Source organism: Penicillium pulvis, assembly GCF_028828015.1.
Source record: "Penicillium pulvis strain IBT 33274 chromosome Unknown contig_10_segment0_segment0, whole genome shotgun sequence".
Classification (NCBI taxonomy): domain Eukaryota; kingdom Fungi; phylum Ascomycota; class Eurotiomycetes; order Eurotiales; family Aspergillaceae; genus Penicillium; species Penicillium pulvis.
In genome coordinates, this window is record NW_026643071.1 from 1,943,289 (window position 1) to 1,965,544 (window position 22,256).

Consider the following 22,256-nt stretch of genomic DNA (forward strand, 5'->3'; position numbering starts at 1 on the left):
TTGCCTGCTGGACAAATCTACGGTACTGCGGACATCTTGGGCTTATTATACTCCGTTTCGTCAGCCTTTTTGAAAGGCCCATGAAACATCAGATACCCACAGGTCAATGGCAAGTCGATGCGCAACATCCCAGGATAACATTGGTGGGGTATGTCAGTCTCTGCCTAATCTGTACTAGCGAAGATTCCAGCCTTATAGTAGACCATTGATAAAGCTCCAATCACACCAATGGATTTTCAGAGAGATAACTCGGCCGACCCACTTTGAGATAGCACTTGCTTACAATCCAATCATAGCACGACCAGGAAGGGAGTAGGACAATTGAAGAGTTGGGGTAATTTCAAAATGGCGCATCGACCTGCCCTCATTCTGGCGTTATCTTGGCATCGTCTATCAAGGTCTTCACATTGTATGAATACACGGTATAACTTCCTATCATAGTGACTCGTTATCAAGATGCTCGTAGTGAGTATAAATATCTCGGCCCTTGCTCATGCTAAACCCCGTCGTCACGGTTATCAGTGTATCCAACTGCACATCCTGCAAGATACATGCGCGCCGACTTGCTCTGAACAATGTCGCTTTTGGAAGACACGAAAAAAGATGCCATTTCTAGCACCCAATCACCGGTTGATACAAACAGCGACGATAACATAGGAGAAATAGTTCCACTGCAGAACAATGCTGGGTTCCACCGTACTTTCACACCCAGACAAATACACGTATGCAATCTAACATCGTCATATTTCCGTTTCGAACATATTGATCCCAGATCCCCATCTAACAAGTAGCAGGTCATCTCTCTTGGAGGCCAAATTGGAGCTGGTCTTTTCATTTCGACTGGTGCGAACCTACGGGATGGTGGCCCTGGTTCCCTTTTCCTCGGCTTCGCAGTTGTATGCTCGTGCGTATGGGCAGTCCTGCAGACAGTCAGTGAGATGACAATCAGTTTTCCCACTTCCGGTAATTTCATCGACTACGCCGATCGCTTTGTTGATCCAGCTGTGGCCTTTGCGGCTGGCTTTTCGATGTGGATCGGCTGGACAGCTATCATCGCTTCCGAGGCGACATTCTTTTCTGTGATTGTTAACTACTGGGCGAAAGAGTCTGTTCCCGAAGCAGTCTGGTGTATGTTACCTCTTATGCAAAGTTGCTTCCGCTCTACTGAAAGTGTCTTTAACCTTGACCATCCAGTGACGGTCTTCCTTATTGTGATGTTGATCATTTTCAGCTTGCCAAATGTCGTGTTTGGGTGGTTCGAGTACTTCACCTCCATAATGAAAATTTTGGTTCTGATTATATTCATCATCGTCGGTGTCGCACTTGTATTTGGAGCCGGTCCAAATGGCACCATGCACCATGGCCAAACATGGCAGAATGGAGAAGCGTTTTTGAATGGATTCAAAGGGTTTGGCAATAGCATCCTACTAGCCATTCTCGCAATAGGAGGTATATATTTGTCCATTTCGTGAAATTTCCCCAACTTCATGCAGACACTCACGATCGATCCAGATAATACGTTTACTGGTTTCCTTGCTGGAGAATCCAAGAGCCCTCGGTTCTCCGTCGCCCACGCAGTATCGCTAATCCCGATTCGAGTCTCTTTCTGCTATCTGGCCTCCGTAGTTTTGATCGGCATCCTGGTTTCTCCTGACAACACGAACCTGCTAGGAAGCAGTGGCGTGGCTGCATCGCCATTTGTCATTGCCATCGAGCAGGCTGGCATCAAAGGCCTTCCAGACTTGCTTAATGTGATAATTCTTTTTGCAGTAGCAGCTATTGCTGCAGAGAGCTTCTTCATCGCCTCGCGAATTCTACAATCGATGGCTCATCAAGGGTTGATCTGGGCTTCTTTAGCGAAGGTCGACTCACGCGGACGCCCTCGAGTATCTCTGGCCATCACAGGTGCTCTTTGCATTACTCTCACATATATCAACCTGAGTGGAGAAGGTACTACTGTGTTCAACTGGCTGTCCCAAATCGCTAGCACTGGGTTCTTCATGGTGTGGGTTGTCATATCCATTACGTCGTTTCGCTTCCGGGCGGCTCTCAAGGCTCAAAACGATCCACTCTTCGCGCAGACATACGCTTGGAAATGCAGCATGTGGCCTTTTCCTCCCATTTGGCTTTTGACCTGTTGTTGCTTTTATATCGCATGCTCTCTATACCTTGCTTTATACCCCATTGTAAGAATCGTTATCAACTGATTATGATTGATTCTCAGAGTGACTTACGATTTATAGGGCTCAAACACGCCAACCGCATACTATTTCTTCCAATACATGTTTGGTTTGGTTCTGATTGTGTTGAGCACCATTGCCTACAAAGTCATATATCGCACCAAACTCCGAGACCTCCGAACAGTGGATTTGCAAACAGGAAGGAGGACTCTTGGTACAGATGAGATCCTGGAGTTAGATGACTATGAGCGGATGCCTCAATGGAGGAAGCTTATGGGTTTTATACAATTGTGGTAGTCCAAACTGTGTAAGGTGAGAAGGCGTAGTGGATGAGCTCTTTAATGTAAACAAAGGGACAAGATCGATATGTTGAGTACGAGGCCCTATGAATAGAAAGGTACTTTCAACTATGACTACATGTCCGTATGTATACTTTCAGACGCTTGAGTTAATTCGAATGCTACTTGGTCTGGACCAAAATCTGTACCAGCTAAATGTGGGGTTTACAAGTGGAGCAGCGCAGCTGTGTCGTGTCGGCTACCCCGAGTACCTTTGCAGCTGGATACATCGACCCATCAATCATACTTGATACATAAAAACATAGATCCAAAACTTTCAAGGTTGTTAATCATACCCAGAATAGCAGTCAAAATTCAAATTGACTTTTGAAATGGCTCAGCAGAAGGTTGTGGCTTAATTCAGGTACAGATTTTCAGGGGGATCATCTCGGGCTATGCAACAGGCACCAGCAAACAAGAGGCCCCGAGCGTTGGGTTAATACGATGTGATTGGTTAAAAGTCGATTGTGAGACTTGCGCCATCCCTTTCCTACAGTCCCATCAAAGACGCATTACGGAGTGCAGAAGACACATACGACCTCGGGAAGAGGCGAAGTTTAGACATGTCTCACTGGAGTATGGGCAGTTGCCTGGGCGGAACTACGAATTGTAAATTGTCAAAAATACCAAGAAATTTGATTCACTTGGACTAGAGAAATCTCAAAATTCAATTTCATAGACCGTGAAGGTGTAATGCGACAATTTTGTGCTCATTCAACATGATCATCGTAGATATCATGACACTCCCACACATCAAGATGCTTGTATCCACTGCTAAGAACAATGAACAAAGTATCATAGACGGCATTGCTAGCATGCGCTTGGGGAGGCAGAGTGTTTTTTCGTTTCGTTTTTGTTAAGAGATTGGGCAGATCACTGGTAGGTAATATTGTCACGCAGGCTCGGAAGAAGAAGAAGTCTATCAACATGAATCAAAAAAGGTGATGAAAGCAGCCCACTAGGGGCGCATTTCAAATGAAGTTCCATAAGGGAGTGTTGGAAAGAAGAGAAAAAAGGGCCCAGTCTGTTATTTCACCGAGACAGATCAAAGGAAAGATGACTGTCTGAGGTGCAACGGCAGATGGGAAAGAAATGGGTAAAATGATCATCGAGACCAGGGGAGAGATGTGACATATTGAAATCTACCAGAGATTTCCCATTCCCACGCCCGCGATCTACGCGTTCGTAAGGTTTTTTTTCGTTTAGTTGATGTACCAGGTAGCGCCGGAGATACGACCAGCTGACAGGGAGTCGAAGGCCTCGAAGAAGGCGCGCGACAGATCGACGGAGGTGTCGTCACAGCCCATGCACTTGTCGACAACGGTACCGGTCTTGGTGACACCGCCGTAGCTGATGGTAACAGTCTTACCACAGTCGGAGTCAGTCATGATGCCGACAGGCAGGGCGAGAACCAGCTCGGTCAGACCATCGTTGGTGGTGCCACAGGAGCTAGGGTTGCTGGCAGAGGTGGCAGTGTCGTAGTAGGTCATCTGTCCGGTGCAGGGGGAGCTCTCGGAGCAGGAGCCGCTGTAGTCGGAGGAGCTGGTGGAGGCAGAGGTAGCGACAGCAGCAGCAGTGGAGGTCGAAGTAGGCTCAGCGGAAGTGGTAGCCTCAACAACGGGGGCAGCAGAGGTAGTGGGCTCAACAACGGCAGCGGCAGAAGTAGTGGCCTCGACAACGGGAGCAGCAGAAGTAGTGGGCTCGACGACAGCGGCAGCGACAGTGGTAGGCTGCTCGGTAGTCTCGGGAGCAGGAGCCGGAGTGACAGTAGAGCTGGTGCTGGTCGAGGTAGTGTGAGCCTGGCGGTATTCCTCGGGCTTAGACTTCTCGGTGGGAGCAGTCTCGGCAGCGGCGGAGGTGGTCACTGGGACCACAGTCGCGGTAGCGACGAACTCCTGGGGGTAGACGGTGGTGGTGATATCGACAGTGGTCCAGACAATGTCGGTGACAGTTTCCCACACAACAGCGCGCTTCTCGATAGGAGCAGCGACACCAGCCATAGCAAAGAGAGCGCCAGCAAGGGCAAGAGTCTTAGAGATCGGGGCCATGTTGGCGAATTTGGAAGGAATGAAGATTCTTGAAAGAAGGTTTAAAAAGGACTGAAGACTGCACAGCAGTTGAATCACTCAAAAGAACGAGAGTGAGGAAATCGAGACGAATCGCAAAGGAATGGCGAGTTGGAGAAAGAGAAAGTGGAAGGAAGGCAAAAGGCTTTAATAAAACCCTCGTTATACAGTACAGTCATCAGTGGAAATCTAAACCCTCGACCCACTTTCCAACTTTCCCATGGATCGGACTCAAGCCACAATTCCCCTGGATTTTCAGACCCAAATTCACCCCCAAAATTCACCCACCAGGATTTACTGCTCACAGGTACCGGATACCACGGAGCTCACATACCGGTACCTGATTGGCATTGAGTTGCGCCAACAGGGGTGTGATCTGTGCCACCGTTTTTTCTCCTGACCCTAAACCACTTATGGGTCCGGGCGGCTGAATGAGCCGATCCAGCCCAACACCAATTACAAAGTTCCCCCACTTGGTTCCTGACTTTGAAAGATGGGGATTCGGCTCTTGGCTCTGGCTCTGGATTTTGAACCGTCTTTAGGAAAGTTTACCAGAAAGACCAGACACAAAAAGGCCCAGCTTCGTTCTCCACCCTACGACTCATGCCCCTGACAGGTCGTATTGGCTGTACAAACAGCGGGTCTCTCCGCCATCATCCAATTGGACGCGATGAGACACGGCGATATTTCAGTATGTACTCCGTCCAGCTGAACAATCTGACTGGGCCACGAATAACGCCCAACGCACACCCTACACAACAGGGACCTGTACACTCATACGCAACTTCAAATCCCCGTTCATTCCACCTGAACTCGCTTCTCATCACCATCACTAATTCCAGTGGGGCCTCACAAGTGTGGCTTACGCCATGAACCCCTCCAAGTACCCTGAAACCGCAGGATCGATCCAACCCTCCAGCCTACAGGTTGACTGATGCGTCTCCGGAGTACGGACTACGGACTAATTAACAGAGCCATTGGTCAGTACTTGTACCATGCAACATTGTATCTCTAACATAACTGCAGTCGTGACTCCGACATCATCCCGCCCTACCCACGTCAAGTAGCGGGTACACTAACAAGCCTTGGAATCCGTCCTGGCATTACAATAGGTTCCCAGATCGGTGATGTGAAACGATTCCGATCTCCATAGAATTCTAGACCGAACTGGGGTCCCTGTCAGCCAATAAATGACGTGCTGGTCGCCTTACGGCCCCGTCGGTAACGGTGACTGGTGGGCATCCGCTTAGCAGTTTTTTCTCGCTTGGTCCGGTTTGGTTTTTCTGACCAGTCGCCGTTACTCCACTCTGCCGACGATCACCCCAGAATGAGAGGCAGGACCATGGTCTGTCAACCGGCAATTACTGAGTATCTGTGCGGGAATAAAAATTTGATGGTTGTATGTACTGTAGGCTGGGCTAGAATAGAGGAGTGCTTTTCTGTGCAAAATAGTTCATTGTGTTCGATCGGTTGATTCAAGGAACGTAGAGTGGAGGTGTATTATATCTGACGGTCAATGGCGACTTCATTTTCTCCAATCCACGTTCTTGCCATGTGCGATGTGTGATGTGATATGAACGAGCCGAACTCGTGGCGTCAAATCGAATCCCGGTCGTTTCGGTTTCAGATGTGATTGCGAATACCTACTTTCAATCCAATGACTTTGAGAAGTATGAGTTCTTTGAGATCTTACTATTTCCGTAGTGTGCCCGAGTCTCAGCATGGATAAAAGCGCAAACAGGTACATTCAGTTGGAGTTCGTTCCTTGAAAACCGATGTTGCATCAGGAACCCGTGGACCGATTCCAATTTTGTGGGTCGTTTCACGTTTATCCGTTCTATGGTTCGGGTGGGAAAGAACCCTTCGATCCATTCTTTTCTTCTTCTTTGACTTTTCAAGGTAATATGTCATCGCCGGAATTGGAATGGCTATCCGTTGAGCCGGCTTGTTCGGAGAATTTCCGAGGCTGGTCGCTCTGGTGGAGGCGAAGGCGAAGGACCCGTTACAGATTCGAATACAGTACGTAGTGAACGAACTGAATCTACGGCGAATACTGGCATGTGATAAAGATAGGACGTCATTGAATGAAGAACGTAAATATGAAAGAAACAGACTAGAAACGCCAGAGAAAACCTCCAAAGACAAAAGGAAAAAAAACCATCAGACTCATCATATAGGTACATAAATCACACACGGTGTGGCGTTGCATGGGAAATCAGAGAAAACAAGAACATTACATCATGGGAGGGTAGTTTAGCCCTGGCACATGAGGCAAGCCTCTTTGTTCTCGATGCTGCACTGGAGAACAGCGTCGGAGAAGATGTCGCCCTGGGGGCCATCAGTCTCCGCGGCCTCCTCAACAGGGGCAGCCTCATTGGCGGGAACAGCCTCGACGGGTGCAGGAGCAGCAACAACGGGCTCAGGAACAACAGTGCGGGGGCTCTCCTGGCGAGGAGCGCTGACGGCCTCAGGGCCGCTAGCACGAGGCACAGCGGAGTAAGAGGAGACAGTACCACCGACACGCTTCTTAGAGCGGGCAATGTTGGTGTCCTCAACCTTCAGCGCCTCCTGGTCAACGGTGAACTGGATGGGGGCGGAAGCGGCCATGGTACGCAGGTAGTACATGCCGGTCTTGAGACCCATCTTCCAGCCAGCGAAGTGCATGCTGGTGATCTTGCCCATGGTAGGCTCCTTCATGTGGATGTTGAGAGACTGGGACTGATCGATGAAAGCACCACGGTCGGCGGCCATCTGCAGGATGTTACGCTGGGAGATCTCCCACACGGTCTTGTAAAGAGCCTTGATGTCGGCGGGGATATTGGGGATGTTCTGGACGGAACCACCATCGGCGATAATACGGTTCTTCATGTTGTCGGACCACAGGCCAAGGTCGACCAGATCCTTCAGGAGCCAGGGGTTGACAACCTGGAACTCACCAGCCAAGACACGGCGAGAGTAAATGTTGGAAGTGTAGGGCTCGAAGCACTCGTTGAAGCCCAGGATCTGACTGGTACTGGCAGTAGGCATAGGAGCAACCAGCAGACTGTTCCGAACACCAGTCTCAGCGATGGTGGCCTTCAGGGAAGCCCAGTCCCAGAGATCAGTGGGGGTACGGTCCCACATGTCGTACTGCAGGATACCCTGCGAGACAGGAGAGCCGGGGTAGGTCTCGTAGGGACCGAGCTTCTTGGCGATCTCAGCAGAGGCAGTCAGAGCACCGTGGTAGATGGTCTCGAAGATCTGGATGTTCAGCTGCTTGGCCTCAGGAGAGTCGAAGGGCAAACGCAGGGCAAGGAAAGCATCAGCCAGACCGTTGACACCAAGAGCGATGGGACGGTGACGGAAGTTGCTCTTCTTAGCCTCGGGAACGGGGTAGTAGTTGATGTCAATGATCTTGTTCAGGTTGCGGACCAGGACCTGGACGACCTCGTGCAGTTTGCCGAAGTCGTATTCGCCACGAGCGGCATCAACAAAGGTGGGCAGAGCCAGAGAAGCCAAGTTGCAGACAGCGACCTCATCGGGTGCGCTGTATTCGATGATCTCAGTGCATAGGTTGGAGCTGCGGATGGTACCCAGGTTCTTCTGGTTGCTCTTCTTGTTGCAAGCATCCTTGTAGAGCATGAAGGGGTTACCGGTCTCAGTCTGAGCCTCAAGAATGGCGTACCACAGCTTTTGGGCCTTCATGGTCTGGCGACCACGGCCCTCGCGCTCATACTTCTCGTAAAGAGCATCGAATTCGTCACCGTAGACATCAGCGAGACCAGGGGCCTCGTTGGGGCAGAACAGAGTCCAGTCACCGTTGGACTCAACACGCTTCATGAACAGATCTGGGGTCCACAGAGCGTAGAAAAGGTCACGAGCACGAACCTCCTCCTTGCCGTGGTTCTTGCGCAGGTCCAAGAACTCGAAGACATCGGCGTGCCAGGGCTCGAGGTAGATGGCGAAGGCACCAGGGCGCTTGTTACCACCCTGGTCGACGTAGCGAGCGGTGTTGTTGAACACCCGGAGCATAGGAACGATACCATTGGAGGAACCGTTAGTGCCAGCAATGTAGGAACCAGTAGCACGGATACGGTGAACGTTAAGACCGATACCACCAGCGGTCTTGGAGATCATGGCACAGGTCTTCAGGGTGTCGTAGATACCCTCAATGCTGTCACCGCTTATATCGACCAGGAAGCAAGAAGCCAACTGGGGCTGTGGGGTACCGGCGTTGAAGAGGGTGGGAGAAGCGTGGGTGAAGTACTTCTGGGACATCAAGTGGTAGGTCTCAATAGCCTTCTCGATATCCTCACCGTGGATACCCACGGAGACACGCATCAACAGGTGTTGAGGACGCTCAGCAACCTTGCCATCGACCCGCAGCAGATATGAACGCTCCAGAGTCTTGAAACCGAAGTAGTTGTAGTTGAAGTCACGGTCGTAGACAATAGCAGAGTTGAGCTCATCGGCATGCTTCATGACAATCTCATAAGTCTCTTTGGAAATCATGGGGGCGGGCTTGTTGTTCTTGGGGTTGACATAGTGGTAGAGATCTGAGATGGCCATGGAGAACTGCTTCTTGGTCTGCTTGTGGAGGTTGGAAACGGCAATACGAGCGGCCAGGATGGCATAGTCGGGATGTGTGACGGTCATGTACGCCGCGGTCTCGGCAGCCTGAACAAAAGCAATCAGTAAGAGAAAATTTCCTTTAGGGGCAGCAACAGCAGTGGGGTCATACCAAGTTGTCCAGCTCAATGGTGTTCACACCCTGGTAGACACCAGAGATAACTTTTTGGGTGATAGCAGCAGCATCGACATGCTCGGGGTCGAGGCCGTAACACAGTCTCGAAACACGGGCAGTGATCTTATCGAACTGCACGCGTTCCTTACGTCCATCTATGAGAATTCAGTCAGTGTCTGTGTTTGACGTCGGTGGCAAGACTGGGTGTCAGTCCCATATGCAATGGGGATGATCTGCCCCGCGTCTCGAGGCAAAAAGCTTCATCTTCGGTGATTGCACGTACCTCTCTTGTAGACGAACATTTTGGCGGGATGAGTGAAAGGGGGTTGCAAAAGAAGAAGAATAAAGCACAGTGGGTATTATTGAAGATGTGCAAGCAACAGAGAATATTAGAGATTGGGGGGGGGAGGAGGAGTGTTTTGGAGGGGATTAGGAGTAGAGGGGGAGATGGGAAGAAAGAAAGATGGACCAGAGGGGGAGGATATTTGATGTCGCCAGGGCAGACGCGTTTTTTCGCGCATGGCGTCTCCTAGCAGCAGCTTCTGAGTAATTATTATGTGGGGCAAAGAGTTTGGATTGGTAAGCTTCGTACACCGTATGTTTCAGCGGGGTTGAAGATAGGGATAGCGAGAGGTTATTCTGGCATATACTTGGTTGGAATACTGTAAGATGATGAAGATCCCGGGATTAAGCTGTGCTAACTCCATACAGACTTTTCACATTCCAATTAGACTACATATGATCAAGTTAGGGGGATTCTCATAGTGATCTACTTATCGGCAGCAGAATCTACCTTATAACTTCCCAAACCTCGGTCGTGCAGCCTTGAGCAGTGATCCAATCATATGCATAGCTCATTCCGAAGCGTCTCTGGTTGAATTGACCTCTTGACACCCGAGAAATGCCTTCAAGAGCCTATAGAAAGTTTAGTTGTAGATTAGGAATGTAAGTTTTCATGTACTGCATTTACCACGCTAACCTATTATAGGAAAGAAGTGGTCCATTTAGGAAACCCGAGTTATGGATCGTGATGGTCACGTGTTTACGTGTCTGGGCTCCGTCCGATGCTCGGAAGGTTGTCGCGCATGGCATCGGCATTGCGGTGACCGAGCGGAGTCTAGCATTCCGGGCTCAGGCAACACTCCGATATCATTAGGCTACAATGCGCATCTACTGGTCCCCCGCATTGTTGATCCACAAGTTGCCGTGACAGTATGGGCATGGATACACACCGACCTTTACTATCAACCTCCTTACAGCACTCGACTTTGCAGCCGAAGACGTTTTCCGGGCGAATAACCAATGAAGGGGTAAAATTTGGATTAAAACACCAAAAGCATTTGAATTAGCCTTTCTAACATGACAAGCGGTGTGGAAAGTCGATACAAAGTCACATAGGCAAGCAAGTCATCAATGTGTTCGAAATCGCCCCTTTCCGAGAAGTACGTGGTACCTGAGATCAGATCGAACACAGCATATCCAAGCCAATTTATCTATCAATACATCCGAAAGGGTCACACCGCAGAAGCGATCAACCTGTCACTATTGTGAAGTCTCACAGAAGTGCAGCAGCACCGAAGAACACCGCGGCAGCGAAAGCGGTGCTAGAGAGGTGTTGACCGCCCGCAGCGCCAGCAGTGGAAGGCGAAGGGAAGGCCGAAGCGCTGCCGGACGCAGAGCTCGAGCTAGCCTTAGAGGTCGAAGTGCCAGTAGTCTTAGAGCCAGATGTAGAGACAGCAGTGGTGAAACCAGAGGCGGTAGCAGTGGCGCCAGTACCGGTAGCAGTGGTACCAGAAGCGGTGGCAGTGGAGGCGATTACTGTATATCAACATGAGTATAAGGGTCCTAGATATAAACACCGGCCAATCAGATTTCTTAGGGGTCCTTACCAACGCTGTGGCCATTGCTCTTGCAGATGTTGGCGAAGAAGGTCAGGGCAGACTCGGCCTTGGAACCGCAGTTGTCGGAGAGTTTCGACTGGATAGTCTTGGAGCTGCAGATAGTCGCAAGATCGTCGGGGTTGCTCGTGTTATCGCTGCGGATGGTCAGTATCTTGTCATCGAAGGTATGCCACTACTGGTATCTTACCCAATAGTAGAAATGACACAGGCAGGAGTCTGGGTAGCGGAAACGATGTTGGCGAGGGCCACAAAGGCCAAGACGAGAGTAGACTTGAACAGCATGATGCAGGGGAATAAAGTCACAAATTTAAATTGTAAGGGAGAGTTGGTTGGATGGAGATATCGCGCAGCGAATCGAAGGGTAGTAAAGACTGTGGGTAGCAAAAGAGCGACTGTAGAAATGAGTGTAAGTCGAGGACAAAGAGTGACGAAGGAGAGATAAAAGCGGATCTCGAAGCGGAAAGGAGATTGGGAATAATCAGGGTCTGAGTGACCCGTGCTGCTGCAGTTTCGTCCCGCTCTACTGGGAAGTTGATTGACGGTCCCTGTTGTATGGTAATGTAATTAACCCTGATAAAGTACTTGTTTTCCGCATTATTGCAGCGAAGGCACATGTTTGATACCGTAATACCAGTACTAGTGTACACTTCCTCCCCCACGGCCGAGCACCACTATACCTAGAATCGACTAGCGTCAGGGACCGAGGACCCTTGGCCCCAGTCAGCTTCTTCACAGCAAACAGATCAAAATGCATCGTTCTTATACATTGTGCAGGGTGCATATTGCAATGATAGACTCTTCTTGTTTATCTTTTCTTTCCTATTGTCTTGAATTGATACAGATTATCTCTAACCTGAGTGGTGTCGTCAATGTCTCACCCTCCGATCCCAGAAGGGATAAGCCAATGTCTTGGGAACAGTCTATTTTTAAGTTCGAAGTGCTCAATTCTTCTCTGGTAGCCTTTCTTCGACTACGTCAATGGTGTCATTATTGATCTTATATCAGACTGGCGCCCACGTGTGAAATGGAATGTGCTGATACATAGCCGGAGTATGTAGCCATGACCTACGTTCTTTGAGTGACCCAGACATCGATAAGAACAATGAAAATCATGTAAATCATGCGCCAATCTCGGGAGTCACATTAGTACCTAGGTATCACTCTATGCAGCATTATTCTATCATACCGACACAATGCTCTGCAATCTTCACTCCATCATCTGCGCAAAGACTATGACTTCTCCCACGTGGGATCATAGATACTCGAAACCATCTCCTGGATCGGTAGCCTACAATCCACAATCTCTTTCCCATTGACCAAATCATTCTCCCTGACCCTCTTATCAGCCGCCTCCTCGTCCTTCGCAATCCCCGCCTTAACATGCCTCTTAACGAGCCTAGTTCTCGCAACCTCAAAATCAACATCCACAAACCACAACTCATCCATCAGTCCAGCCGCCAGATCCCATGGCCCCTTATTTAGACTTAAATAATTTCCTTCAAAGAAAATTACCCGACAAGACGCCGGGATAGCAATATCATCATCGACAGGATCCTTAATTGCATGATCAAAGCTGGGAGCGTACAGGGCCGTCGAAGACAATGTCAGCGGTTCCCGTAGAGCCTGAACAAGCTCTAGAAATTTCTCTCCGTCAAAAGTGAATGCTGCACCCCGGCGCGCGAATGCGTGGTCCGGGTCTGACATTGCGGATAGCTGGGCTCGGGTGAGGTGGTATCCGTCCATTGGCACTGCGGTAGCGATTGGCGTTGAACTGGGGTTTTCTGAGGCATAGATCTTGTTGATTTGTTGCGTCATCATGTTGGCGAGGGCTGTCTTGCCGGAGCCTGGGATGCCACTGACGGCGATCATTAAGCGGGCATCATCGGGGGTTGAGCGGAACTTTGCTGAGAGGATTGTTAGCAAATTGAGGATGAGATGATGAGGCTTTCATTCGAGATCTAGTTCTGTGACGAATCGAATGGGACCTCGCGCTAGTCTGGTGCTAACAGGGGTTGACTTGGTGACGGGCAGTCCACTTACCCCAGGTCTTCTTGACTAGGTGCTCCACCTGTGGATTCATGATGCAATGGGATTGCAAATCAAGTGTATATATCATAAATGAACGTCGGATATAGCAAGGTCCCGGTGAATGCTTGTGTGTGCTAGGCGCGCAATCTTCAGGCGACTTCGTGTCGTGTCGCGTGCTGTTGAGATGGATGCTTGTAACTGATCACGCTTTGTAGCAATTCCTTCAAATAAGACAGAGATCGTGGGAGTAGTTGTTTTGAAATGAGTGGAGGACGGAAAGGCGTTAATATGTACGGAGTATGAGGTGGGTTAGTCGTCGCTGAGAATCCTACACAATCCCGCGATAACGAATTGGCGGGGCTGTCTATGACTGAGCCGGTGGGGACTGCTGTGCTCCGAGGCCTAACAGACTTACGTCACAAATCATTGGTCCACAATAGACCGCAATTAATTCGACATTTTTGTTGGGAATGGCATACTAAAAAAACAAGATCCGAAATATGAATGCAATGTAGATCTGATATCTCACTAGTCTTTTTAAAGTGCTGATGACATCATGCACGATTTACTTCTAGGGCTGCATTATGTGGCCGTGCGCCTTTATTGGATAAAAAAAAGGACCACAATCGAGGAACACCATCAAATAGGGATGCATGATGAAGTGGTATTCAGGTAAATGACTCGGGTCAATGCCGAGAAAAAAAAAAAAAAAGAAAACAAATTGCCTGTGCAGCTTCGACAGGCTCAAAGCACAGTCAATCAAGTCATGGCAAGGGTCGTCATGAACCAGCGGAGCTGCCAGGCATATTCTTGCGCCATGATAAAACACATCCTGTCCTAGAAAAGAAGCCTCACAGAGGTATGAGCCGGTCCAAAGGAAAACACCTAGAGAAAACACCAAGGAAACACCGGGAAACGACATCATCATAATAGATACTTGTCACATGCAATATGTAATGTACGGGTCAATTGATTAATCGGTACCTTCGTTGCCATTGGCATGAGCGTTGGTGCCGGTACTGAGGCCACGGCCCATGTTGCGCGACAGGCCAGCACCCGCCCACCAGTCGTCCGGAATATCCTCGCGACGGGCAAGTCGGTCCAGAATGGCCTGCATTTGCTGGAGATCCGTATCGCTAGAGGAGTCGAAAGAGAAAGAAATGGTAGGAATGGGAGGGTGGTTGCTCATCGTCGAAGAAAGACCAGCCCCCCGATAGAGTGGAAGCGGGAGACCTGACGCGCCAAAAAGGATGGGTCCGGAGGAATTGTAATTGACAGGTGTATCCTCGTCTTCTGACGAGCTCAGGTCACAAGGGTGAAGCTGATCCGGGTATGGGTCTAGGGCTGTGTGGACAGGGGGCGGAGGCAGTCTTCGAGATTGGCGAGCAGAGTGTCGAGAAGAGGTGTCCGTGGTAGGAGCAGTGGCCGAAGAAAACGATGTGCTAGTGGATGGAAGATGGGAATCTGGAGTAAGTGTAGAAAGCAGAGTTTCCCATGCGGCGTTCGATTCGCGGTCGTCTGGGCTCACGCTTCGCTGCCGATCACCAAGCCCATCCATAATAGGGTCCCGATGGGGTCTTCTTCGCGCGGGCCCGACGATACCGTCCATTGACAGAAATTCGGCGGGGTTATAGGATGGCGGATCATGATTACGACTATCGGTACGGCGGAGAGGAGGGGGTGTGGGAAGATGAGGACCATCCAACGGGCGGGGCGAGATACCGGTACGGTAGGCAGCGGCGGGAGCAAAGTTTGGGGTCAGAGAAGGGCTCGCACGGCGCTCGCCAGTTTGTGGTTGGGAATCAGTGCGACTGAGGAGGTTTTGCAATAAAGCTCGATCCCGGGCGCTTCTCCACCGGGCCAAATGGTCTGGGGGAAGGCTCGTGCTCGGTGGTGGGCGCGCGGCGTTTCGGCCTAAAGCTTCGCGACGACTGGTATCAAGATCTAATCCATCCTCACTAATACCCAAGTTCAGAACAGGAGAGCGTACCCCAATCTGGGGCTCACCCATACCGCGCTGGATCTCATCGAGGATTTGGGAATGAAACGAAGATAGGACGCCGGCACCACGCGCGCGAGCGCTATGGCGCGATGGACGTCGGATCGTTGCTTGACGACGGATCGCAGATCGTGCAGATGCAGAAGAATCTTTTTCCACGGCAGACTTGAAAGCATCTGACTCTGTCGGCTCGCGCCACAGCCTGTAATCATGTCAGTTAACGCGGCGACAAGGTGGCGAGGTGGAACGTGCGATAGCGTCCAGGAGGAGCTAGGAGATTGACTTACGGGATACCCATTTTGGAATGTTTGAACGAACGACAGTGAATTAATAAAATGAAACTTTTGAAAACACGATGTGACGCGACCCCGGAAACAAGGCTGTAGTGGAGATTGGGATGGATCCCGATCGGAAGGGGGAAGATTGCGTTTTTCTGCCGGATGGCTGGATTGTCACGTGGCCCTATCTTTTTATTTATGGTCTCCGCTTTTGATGCGGAGTTTGTGATTAAACGGCTGCCATTGCGGAGGACCATGACGCCGTGAGCTCTTTTTCGCTAGATCATGATAATTGATCTGATTTAATTACCACCATATCCCGGAGGAATGATTGAGTTAGGACTGAGTCGCGTTTCGCGTCTTCTCCAACAGACCCCGCTCACATGGAAGGCCATCCACATTGCGGGGACGAACGGCAAAGGCTCGATCAGCTCCTATCTCTCCCACCTGCTCTCAACTGATGGCGTTCGGTGTGGCCGCTTTACCTCCCCGCACCTGATCGACCGGTGGGACTGTATTACAATCGACGAACGAGTCGTCCAGGAATCCCTCTTTCGACAGATCGAAGACCAGGTTAAACAACGAGACCAAACATTGGGGATTGGAGCGTCCGAATTCGAGCTCTTGACAGCAACAGCCTTTGAGATATTCAATCATGAGCGAGTTGAAGTGGGCGTTGTCGAGGTGGGCATGGGCGGACGCCTAGATGCTACAAATATACTGGGCAATGTGCTGGTGTCGGTCATTGCTAAGATCGGAATGGACCACCAAGCATTTCTGGGCTCGACGATTGAGGAGATTGCCCAAGAAAAGGCCGGCATCCTTAAATCGGGAGTGCCTTGCGTCGTTGATAATACCAACGAGGCAGCCGTGCTGGGGGCCTTGTCAGCCCGCATTGAAGAGCTCGGCATCGATGCAACATTTGTCTCTCCGGACACGGCAGAGGAGCAGCTACCACCGCTTGCGCAGCTATTCCAAAAGCTGGATCTAGAGCGCCACCAGCAAGAAAACATGTGCTGTGCCGTGACAGCATTGCACCTTGCTTTACCTGCAATCCGCCCTGGAGCAGACACCTTTTCCCTGCTCCCGCATCTCGCCAACGTGAAGTGGCCTGGTCGCTTGGAAACCATCAGTCTACAATCTTTGGTTGGCCGTGAAGAACCTGCCCTCCTAGATGGTGCCCATAACCCCCAATCGGCCGACGTTCTGGGAAAGTACGTTGACCGCAAACTCCGACCCCAGTCCGGAAGCGTGACTTGGGTGGTTGCAGCTTCAAGTGGAAAAGACTTGGCTGGAGTTTTTCGCTCCATCATCCGCCCTGGAGACAATGTCGCAACGACTGAGTTTGGACCTGTGGATGGGATGCCTTGGGTGGCACCCACTAATGCAGTGGAGCTGGCATCGACCATCCGCTCTATCCCTGAGATTGGTCAAGTGGACAGTTTTGAAGGAGATCTCATCCCGGCGCTTAAATGGGCCAGCAAGGTAGCTCAGGGTGGACCACTTGTTATTGCAGGCAGCTTGTACTTGATTTCTGATGTGCACCGATTGCTTCGGAAAGCACAAAAATGATACCCTCTGTCTTTGGTTTGGGCGCTATATATCCATGGAACGGCGCGTAGGTACCCACCTAGGTGTCTATGTATATTTGTACGAATCATAGAATGACAATGCAAAGAATATTTCACTTCTAATTGATGAGATAATTTCAATAAATTATGCTTCAACCTTGGAAAGGAATCAGGTTTGTAGAAGAGTGGCGTAGGGCTGATCGGCGGGCAGACGAGCACAGCCGCTGCATGATGCGGCGAGCGGCCTGTGGAGAAGGAAAGTTCAAAACAATCACCAATTTACACCACGACGCTCCCAACGCCGCTATTTGGTCTGGTCACTGTCGCTCTGGTCTGGAGGAGACTCGAGTTATTTTTATATCTGATATCGGTCCTTTTGAATGCGCATCGGCCCCAAGTCCACCTATCCTGCCCGGGAGAGCTTCCCTCCTGTGATGGTCGCTTGGTGAGACCCTCCCCAACACTTGCATACGGACAACACCCTTCACCCCTAACACAATCGTTCGCGACCGGATTGATTCAGACAAGTTAACAATTTGAACTCTCTAGAACCTGCGGACATGAACGCTGAGACTGCTGCCCTCGGCTCCTGCCTTTTTCCTTAGCTTTCACCCCACCCCCGTCAACCTGAAACCACATCCTGAGACTGTCGATCGGATCGAATCCTTCGTACTGGGCCCCAAAGAATACTGGTCTGCGCTGTCATGGTATCTCGCTCCGGCGAAGGGAATGAGGGGCCGCGCCCCCTCACCCCCTCTAGGACCCCCGGCACGCCGATTAAGCCGCGATTGACACGAATCAGCACCAGCCCAACCAAGCGAGATGAGAAACCAAAGGAGGAGAAGGTCTTGAAGTCATCAGCTAAGGATGTGGCAGAGCTCAAGGACTACGTATGGACCCATCAGATGCGTCCCCGAATGATGGAGCTGGATAGATGCTGACTGTGGCTTTCTACAGCAATTGGGCGACTGCTTAGGCAAAGGCGCTTTTGGATCGGTTTACCGTGCATTGAACTGGAATACTGGGGAGACAGTTGCGGTGAAGCAAATCAAACTGACAGATCTCCCTAAGAGCGAGTTGCGGGTTATCATGGTATAGCGATCTATCTACTGCGCGTTGTGCTGGGACATTTGCTAACACATGTCGTCTCAGCTGGAAATCGACCTCCTGAAAAACCTTGATGTGAGACTCCCCACGTTCTCACCCAGGAACTAGTGTTGACAAGATAACAGCATGCGAATATTGTCAAGTACCATGGATTCGTGAAGTCTATTGAAACTTTAAATATCATCCTCGAGTACGTACCCATAAAAGGAGACTGCTGAGGAGTCGAAATATTAACGATGATTCTAGATACTGTGAGAATGGCTCACTACACTCCATCGCAAAGAACTTCGGTCGTTTTCCGGAGAACTTGGTTGGCTTGTATATGTCTCAAGTGCTGGGTGGTCTCTTGTACCTGCATGAGCAAGGTGTAATTCACCGGGATATCAAAGGCGCCAATATCTTAACTACCAAAGAGGGTCTTGTCAAACTTGCGGACTTCGGTGTTGCCAGCAGGACGACTGGCCCGAGTGAATCGAGCGTAGTTGGCACTCCATACTGGATGGCGCCTGAAGTCATCGAGCTCTCTGGAGCAACTACGGCCTCAGATATTTGGAGTTTAGGATGTACAGTCATCGAGCTTCTAGAGGGAAAACCACCTTATCACAACCTACAACCTATGCCGGCATTGTTTCGCATCGTCAACGATGACCATCCTCCACTTCCCCAGGGTGCTTCGCCAGTATGTTCTACTTGAGACCGAAATTATATGTGCAAATCTAACAATTATGCAGGCCGTGAAAGACTTTTTGATGCAATGTTTCCAGAAAGACCCCAATCTGCGTGTTTCAGCCAAAAAACTACTTAAACACCCTTGGATTGTTAATGCGCGCCGGTCAGATTCTGTGGTCCCAAAGAAATCTACCGAGTACGAAGAGGCCGTAAAAAGTGTCCAGGAGTGGAATGAGGCACTCCGATCTCCGGGTGCAGGTACCTCGAGGAAGAGCAATAAGTTTGAGCATGGTGTCGGGCCCCTGTCTACACAGCGCAATTCCCTCGTGGACACATTGCCATCTCCAACTTCCATTAAAACCACTGATCGATTTCGATCCCCGGAGTCTGCTGAGGATGATAATTGGGACAATGACTTTGCGACCGCGATATCTCCTAGCGCATTACAGCTACCTCATCTTCGGCCTCATGATAATTTTGGTGGAATGCTTTCCTCCGAACGACTCAAAGCCTTTGCGTCGCTTGACGGGACAATGTTGAGACCCGATGATAGCTTTGATGAATTCGAAGACGCATCGATGTCTGTATCGGAAAATGACCCTCTACAGACAATACGGCCATATCCAACCAAGCCCTCGGCAGCTGAGCCTTCCAAAAACCAGAGCCCCATTCGACATCAAGCAAGCAAGCCTTCGGCCTCAGCTCTTCAAAATGTCCCAATCTTGACACAGAATCCTGTGCCACCGATGAGGCGGGCTCGTCCGGCTAATCTTTACAAAGAAAATTCCGTCGAGGATTATACCGATCTGATAATGGCGAATGAGGATGTTCTCGATCGGAAACTTGGTCTCATCATCGAAGACGAGGATCCTGCTTCTCCGGTACATGAAAACGGATATAACGGCTTTGATGATGACCGAAGTGGTCAACATCCTCAATTACGCAAGCAGCTTTCTGTCAAACGTGACCGTTCTACAATCGAGATTCACAAATTCGCTGAAAATGAGACCGATGAGGATTTCTCTGACATCCTCGGAGCCGAACAAGTGGGCATGGATACTGCGGAAACTGATGACAGTTCGGATCGTAGCACTTTGATGCTCAACTCGAAATTGTCTAATAACTCGTGGCTAGGAGATCAAGATGACGACGACGATCCATTCGCTCAATTGGAAGAGGGATTCGATGAGATGGATCTTGAGGCTAACATCGCGCGTGACAAATATGCACGCCTCAGGAATCAAGTTGAGGGCCTAGTCGGCTCTTTGAAGACTTCTCAAGATGAAGACGTTCTTGCCGACATCTCGGAGCAGCTTCTCACTGATTTCTGTGACCTCCCAGAGACCAAGAATATTATCATCAGTGCACACGGAATGCTGCCGATTCTGGAGATCCTTGACACGTCGCGCCGACGAGACATCGTAATCTGCTTGCTCCGTGTTGTCAACGCCATAATCTACAATGACTACGAGGTCCAGGAGAACTTATGCTTCGTTGGTGGCATTCCCATTATCAATGAGTTTGCGTCCAAAAAATATCCACGGGAGATTCGTCTGGAAGCTGCTGCTTTTGTACAACAGATGTATCAGACATCAACCCTTACACTCCAAATGTTTGTTAGCGCTGGTGGCCTTAATGTCTTGGTTGAATTCTTGGAGGATGACTATGAGGATGAACGCGATCTGGTATTGATTGGCGTGAATGGAATTTGGAGCGTCTTTGAATTACAGGTGACTACACTACGACGACGCGATTTCCTTGAACTCGAGACTGACTAGTTCCTCACAGGGCTCAACTCCAAAAAATGACTTCTGCAGAATCCTGTCGCGCAACTCTGTCCTAGATCCCCTTTCACTTGTCCTCAGCCGTGTTTTGGACGAGGAAGGTGAACTCGCGGAGATTATTGAAGGCCGCATTGCCAACATCTTCTTCATCTTCTCGCAGGCCGAGAATCATGTCAAAGAGATGGTTTCAGAGCGAACAGTTTTGCATAGGGTTCTCAAAGAATTGAAACGGATGTCCCCTATCCACCAAATCACAATGTTGAAGTTCATCAAGAACCTTTCCATGCTTTCGACCACCCTGGACTCGCTTCAAAATTCCAATGCAATCGATGTTCTCACTGAGTTACTTCGGTCTACTATGAAGAGAGGCCACTTCAGAGAGGTTTCGAACCAAATTCTCAACACCATCTACAACATGTGTCGTCTGAACAAGTCTCGACAAGAGGATGCTGCTCTTAATGGTATTGTGCCGCTGCTCCAGAAGATTGTCAATACCGAAAGGCCCTTGAAAGAGTTTGCTTTGCCCATCCTTTGCGATATGGCGCAGTCCGGCAAGGTCGGTCGTCGTGAGTTGTGGCGCAATAAGGGTCTCGCCTTCTACATCTCGCTACTTGCGGATCCATATTGGCAAGTGACTGCGTTAGATGCCATTTTCACGTGGTTGCAAGAAGAGACTGCCAAGGTCGAGGAGCATCTGCTAGACTCCCGTCCAGACAGGAATTTTGCCGACGCCATCGTGCGGTGCTTGACACTGACGAAGGCAAACGCATTCGAGAATATCCTCGACCCCTTACAAAAACTCCTTCGCTTGAGCCCCCCTGTGGCATCAACCTTTGCTCGGCCAGATCTTTTCACAAGACTGGGGCAAAAGCTTCACCACAACAAGGCTGCCGTTCGGTTGAATATCTTGCGTATCATATCCACTATCTGTGATTCAAGTGAGCAGCAAGGTGGTCTGCTCGCTACCTACGGCCTGCTAGATGCCATTCGAGAGCTTGAGAACGACCCCGCTATTCTTGTTCGAGACATGGCAGGCAAACTCATCCAGTCCAATGAGAGGAGCGATGCCTTCGCTGTTGGCAAGCGCAGACCGGTCAGCCGCAGGAAAAGTCTTTCCACAACCCCACCCAACCCATTCTCTAGCTCCACACCTTCAACTCCTCAAGCAAACCGCACAAGCCAGTCAAGGGCATTATTTGAAGGCCGTGAAACCCCGCGCCATCCACGCAACGCCCTCAGCGGCTCTTCCCTTGCTCTACGACCTGGCAGTCGAGATGGCAGCGCATCTGCCCTTGGCTCAGCAGCCAATGGTAGTGCAGCCGCACCACGACCCCGTATTCCACGGGGAATGTCCAATCGACTTTCTTACATTGAAACCCTACAAGATGAGGAAGGAAAAGCACCCAGCTCCCTCAGTCGACGACCTTCTGTGATTCCTCGACGCCGCCGGACAACGGTTGCCGATTCTGAATGGACATAACTTGGTCCGTAATACTTGATGTCTTGTACTTGTTGTTCTACGTCATTTTCAATGATTATGTTGCTTTTGTATTTGATCTTAGAGAGTGGCGTCAACAAAACGGAGACGAGGGTGGGCTCTAGGATTGTTTGT

At 50.1% G+C, this 22,256-nt stretch overlaps 8 protein-coding genes across 8 annotated transcripts; 3 read left to right on the forward strand and 5 right to left on the reverse strand.

The window, feature by feature from the left end:
* Positions 1–575: 575 nt before the first annotated feature.
* On the forward strand, positions 576–2,477 carry N7503_000754 (uncharacterized protein; the record flags this gene model as incomplete). Its single annotated transcript, XM_057060315.1, has 5 exons — positions 576–722; positions 795–1,128; positions 1,195–1,449; positions 1,513–2,186; positions 2,244–2,477. The coding sequence occupies 5 exons, from the start codon at positions 576–578 to the stop codon at positions 2,475–2,477; spliced, it is 1,644 nt and encodes a 547-aa protein (XP_056927238.1).
* Positions 2,478–3,720: 1,243 nt separating this feature from the next.
* Positions 3,721–4,566, reverse strand: N7503_000755 (RlpA-like double-psi beta-barrel domain-containing protein; the record flags this gene model as incomplete). Its single annotated transcript, XM_057060316.1, has 1 exon — positions 3,721–4,566. One exon carries the CDS (start codon positions 4,564–4,566, stop codon positions 3,721–3,723), a length of 846 nt encoding a protein of 281 aa, XP_056927239.1.
* Positions 4,567–6,837: 2,271 nt separating this feature from the next.
* On the reverse strand, positions 6,838–9,609 carry N7503_000756 (ribonucleotide-diphosphate reductase subunit RNR1; the record flags this gene model as incomplete). Its single annotated transcript, XM_057060317.1, has 3 exons — positions 6,838–9,240; positions 9,305–9,462; positions 9,591–9,609. The coding sequence occupies 3 exons, from the start codon at positions 9,607–9,609 to the stop codon at positions 6,838–6,840; spliced, it is 2,580 nt and encodes an 859-aa protein (XP_056927240.1).
* Positions 9,610–10,862: 1,253 nt separating this feature from the next.
* Positions 10,863–11,490, reverse strand: N7503_000757 (putative GPI anchored cell wall protein; the record flags this gene model as incomplete). The annotated part of the gene is made up of 3 exons (XM_057060318.1): positions 10,863–11,125; positions 11,197–11,342; positions 11,396–11,490. 3 exons carry the CDS (start codon positions 11,488–11,490, stop codon positions 10,863–10,865), a joined length of 504 nt encoding a protein of 167 aa, XP_056927241.1.
* An 842-nt stretch (positions 11,491–12,332) lies between these two features.
* On the reverse strand, positions 12,333–13,406 carry N7503_000758 (kinase-related protein). Its single transcript, XM_057060319.1, has 2 exons — positions 13,249–13,406; positions 12,333–13,112 (listed from the first exon to the last, which is right to left on the reverse strand). Exons 1-2 carry the CDS (start codon positions 13,322–13,324, stop codon positions 12,439–12,441), a joined length of 750 nt encoding a protein of 249 aa, XP_056927242.1. The 5' UTR covers positions 13,325–13,406; the 3' UTR covers positions 12,333–12,438.
* An 803-nt stretch (positions 13,407–14,209) lies between these two features.
* Positions 14,210–15,533, reverse strand: N7503_000759 (uncharacterized protein; the record flags this gene model as incomplete). The annotated part of the gene is made up of 2 exons (XM_057060320.1): positions 14,210–15,437; positions 15,523–15,533. The coding sequence occupies 2 exons, from the start codon at positions 15,531–15,533 to the stop codon at positions 14,210–14,212; spliced, it is 1,239 nt and encodes a 412-aa protein (XP_056927243.1).
* A 307-nt stretch (positions 15,534–15,840) lies between these two features.
* N7503_000760 (dihydrofolate synthase) lies at positions 15,841–17,085 on the forward strand (the record flags this gene model as incomplete). The annotated part of the gene is made up of 1 exon (XM_057060321.1): positions 15,841–17,085. The coding sequence occupies one exon, from the start codon at positions 15,841–15,843 to the stop codon at positions 17,083–17,085; it is 1,245 nt and encodes a 414-aa protein (XP_056927244.1).
* A 703-nt stretch (positions 17,086–17,788) lies between these two features.
* Positions 17,789–22,124, forward strand: N7503_000761 (serine/threonine-protein kinase; the record flags this gene model as incomplete). The annotated part of the gene is made up of 7 exons (XM_057060322.1): positions 17,789–17,974; positions 18,042–18,176; positions 18,237–18,266; positions 18,317–18,381; positions 18,438–18,870; positions 18,923–20,590; positions 20,649–22,124. 7 exons carry the CDS (start codon positions 17,789–17,791, stop codon positions 22,122–22,124), a joined length of 3,993 nt encoding a protein of 1,330 aa, XP_056927245.1.
* Positions 22,125–22,256: the final 132 nt, after the last annotated feature.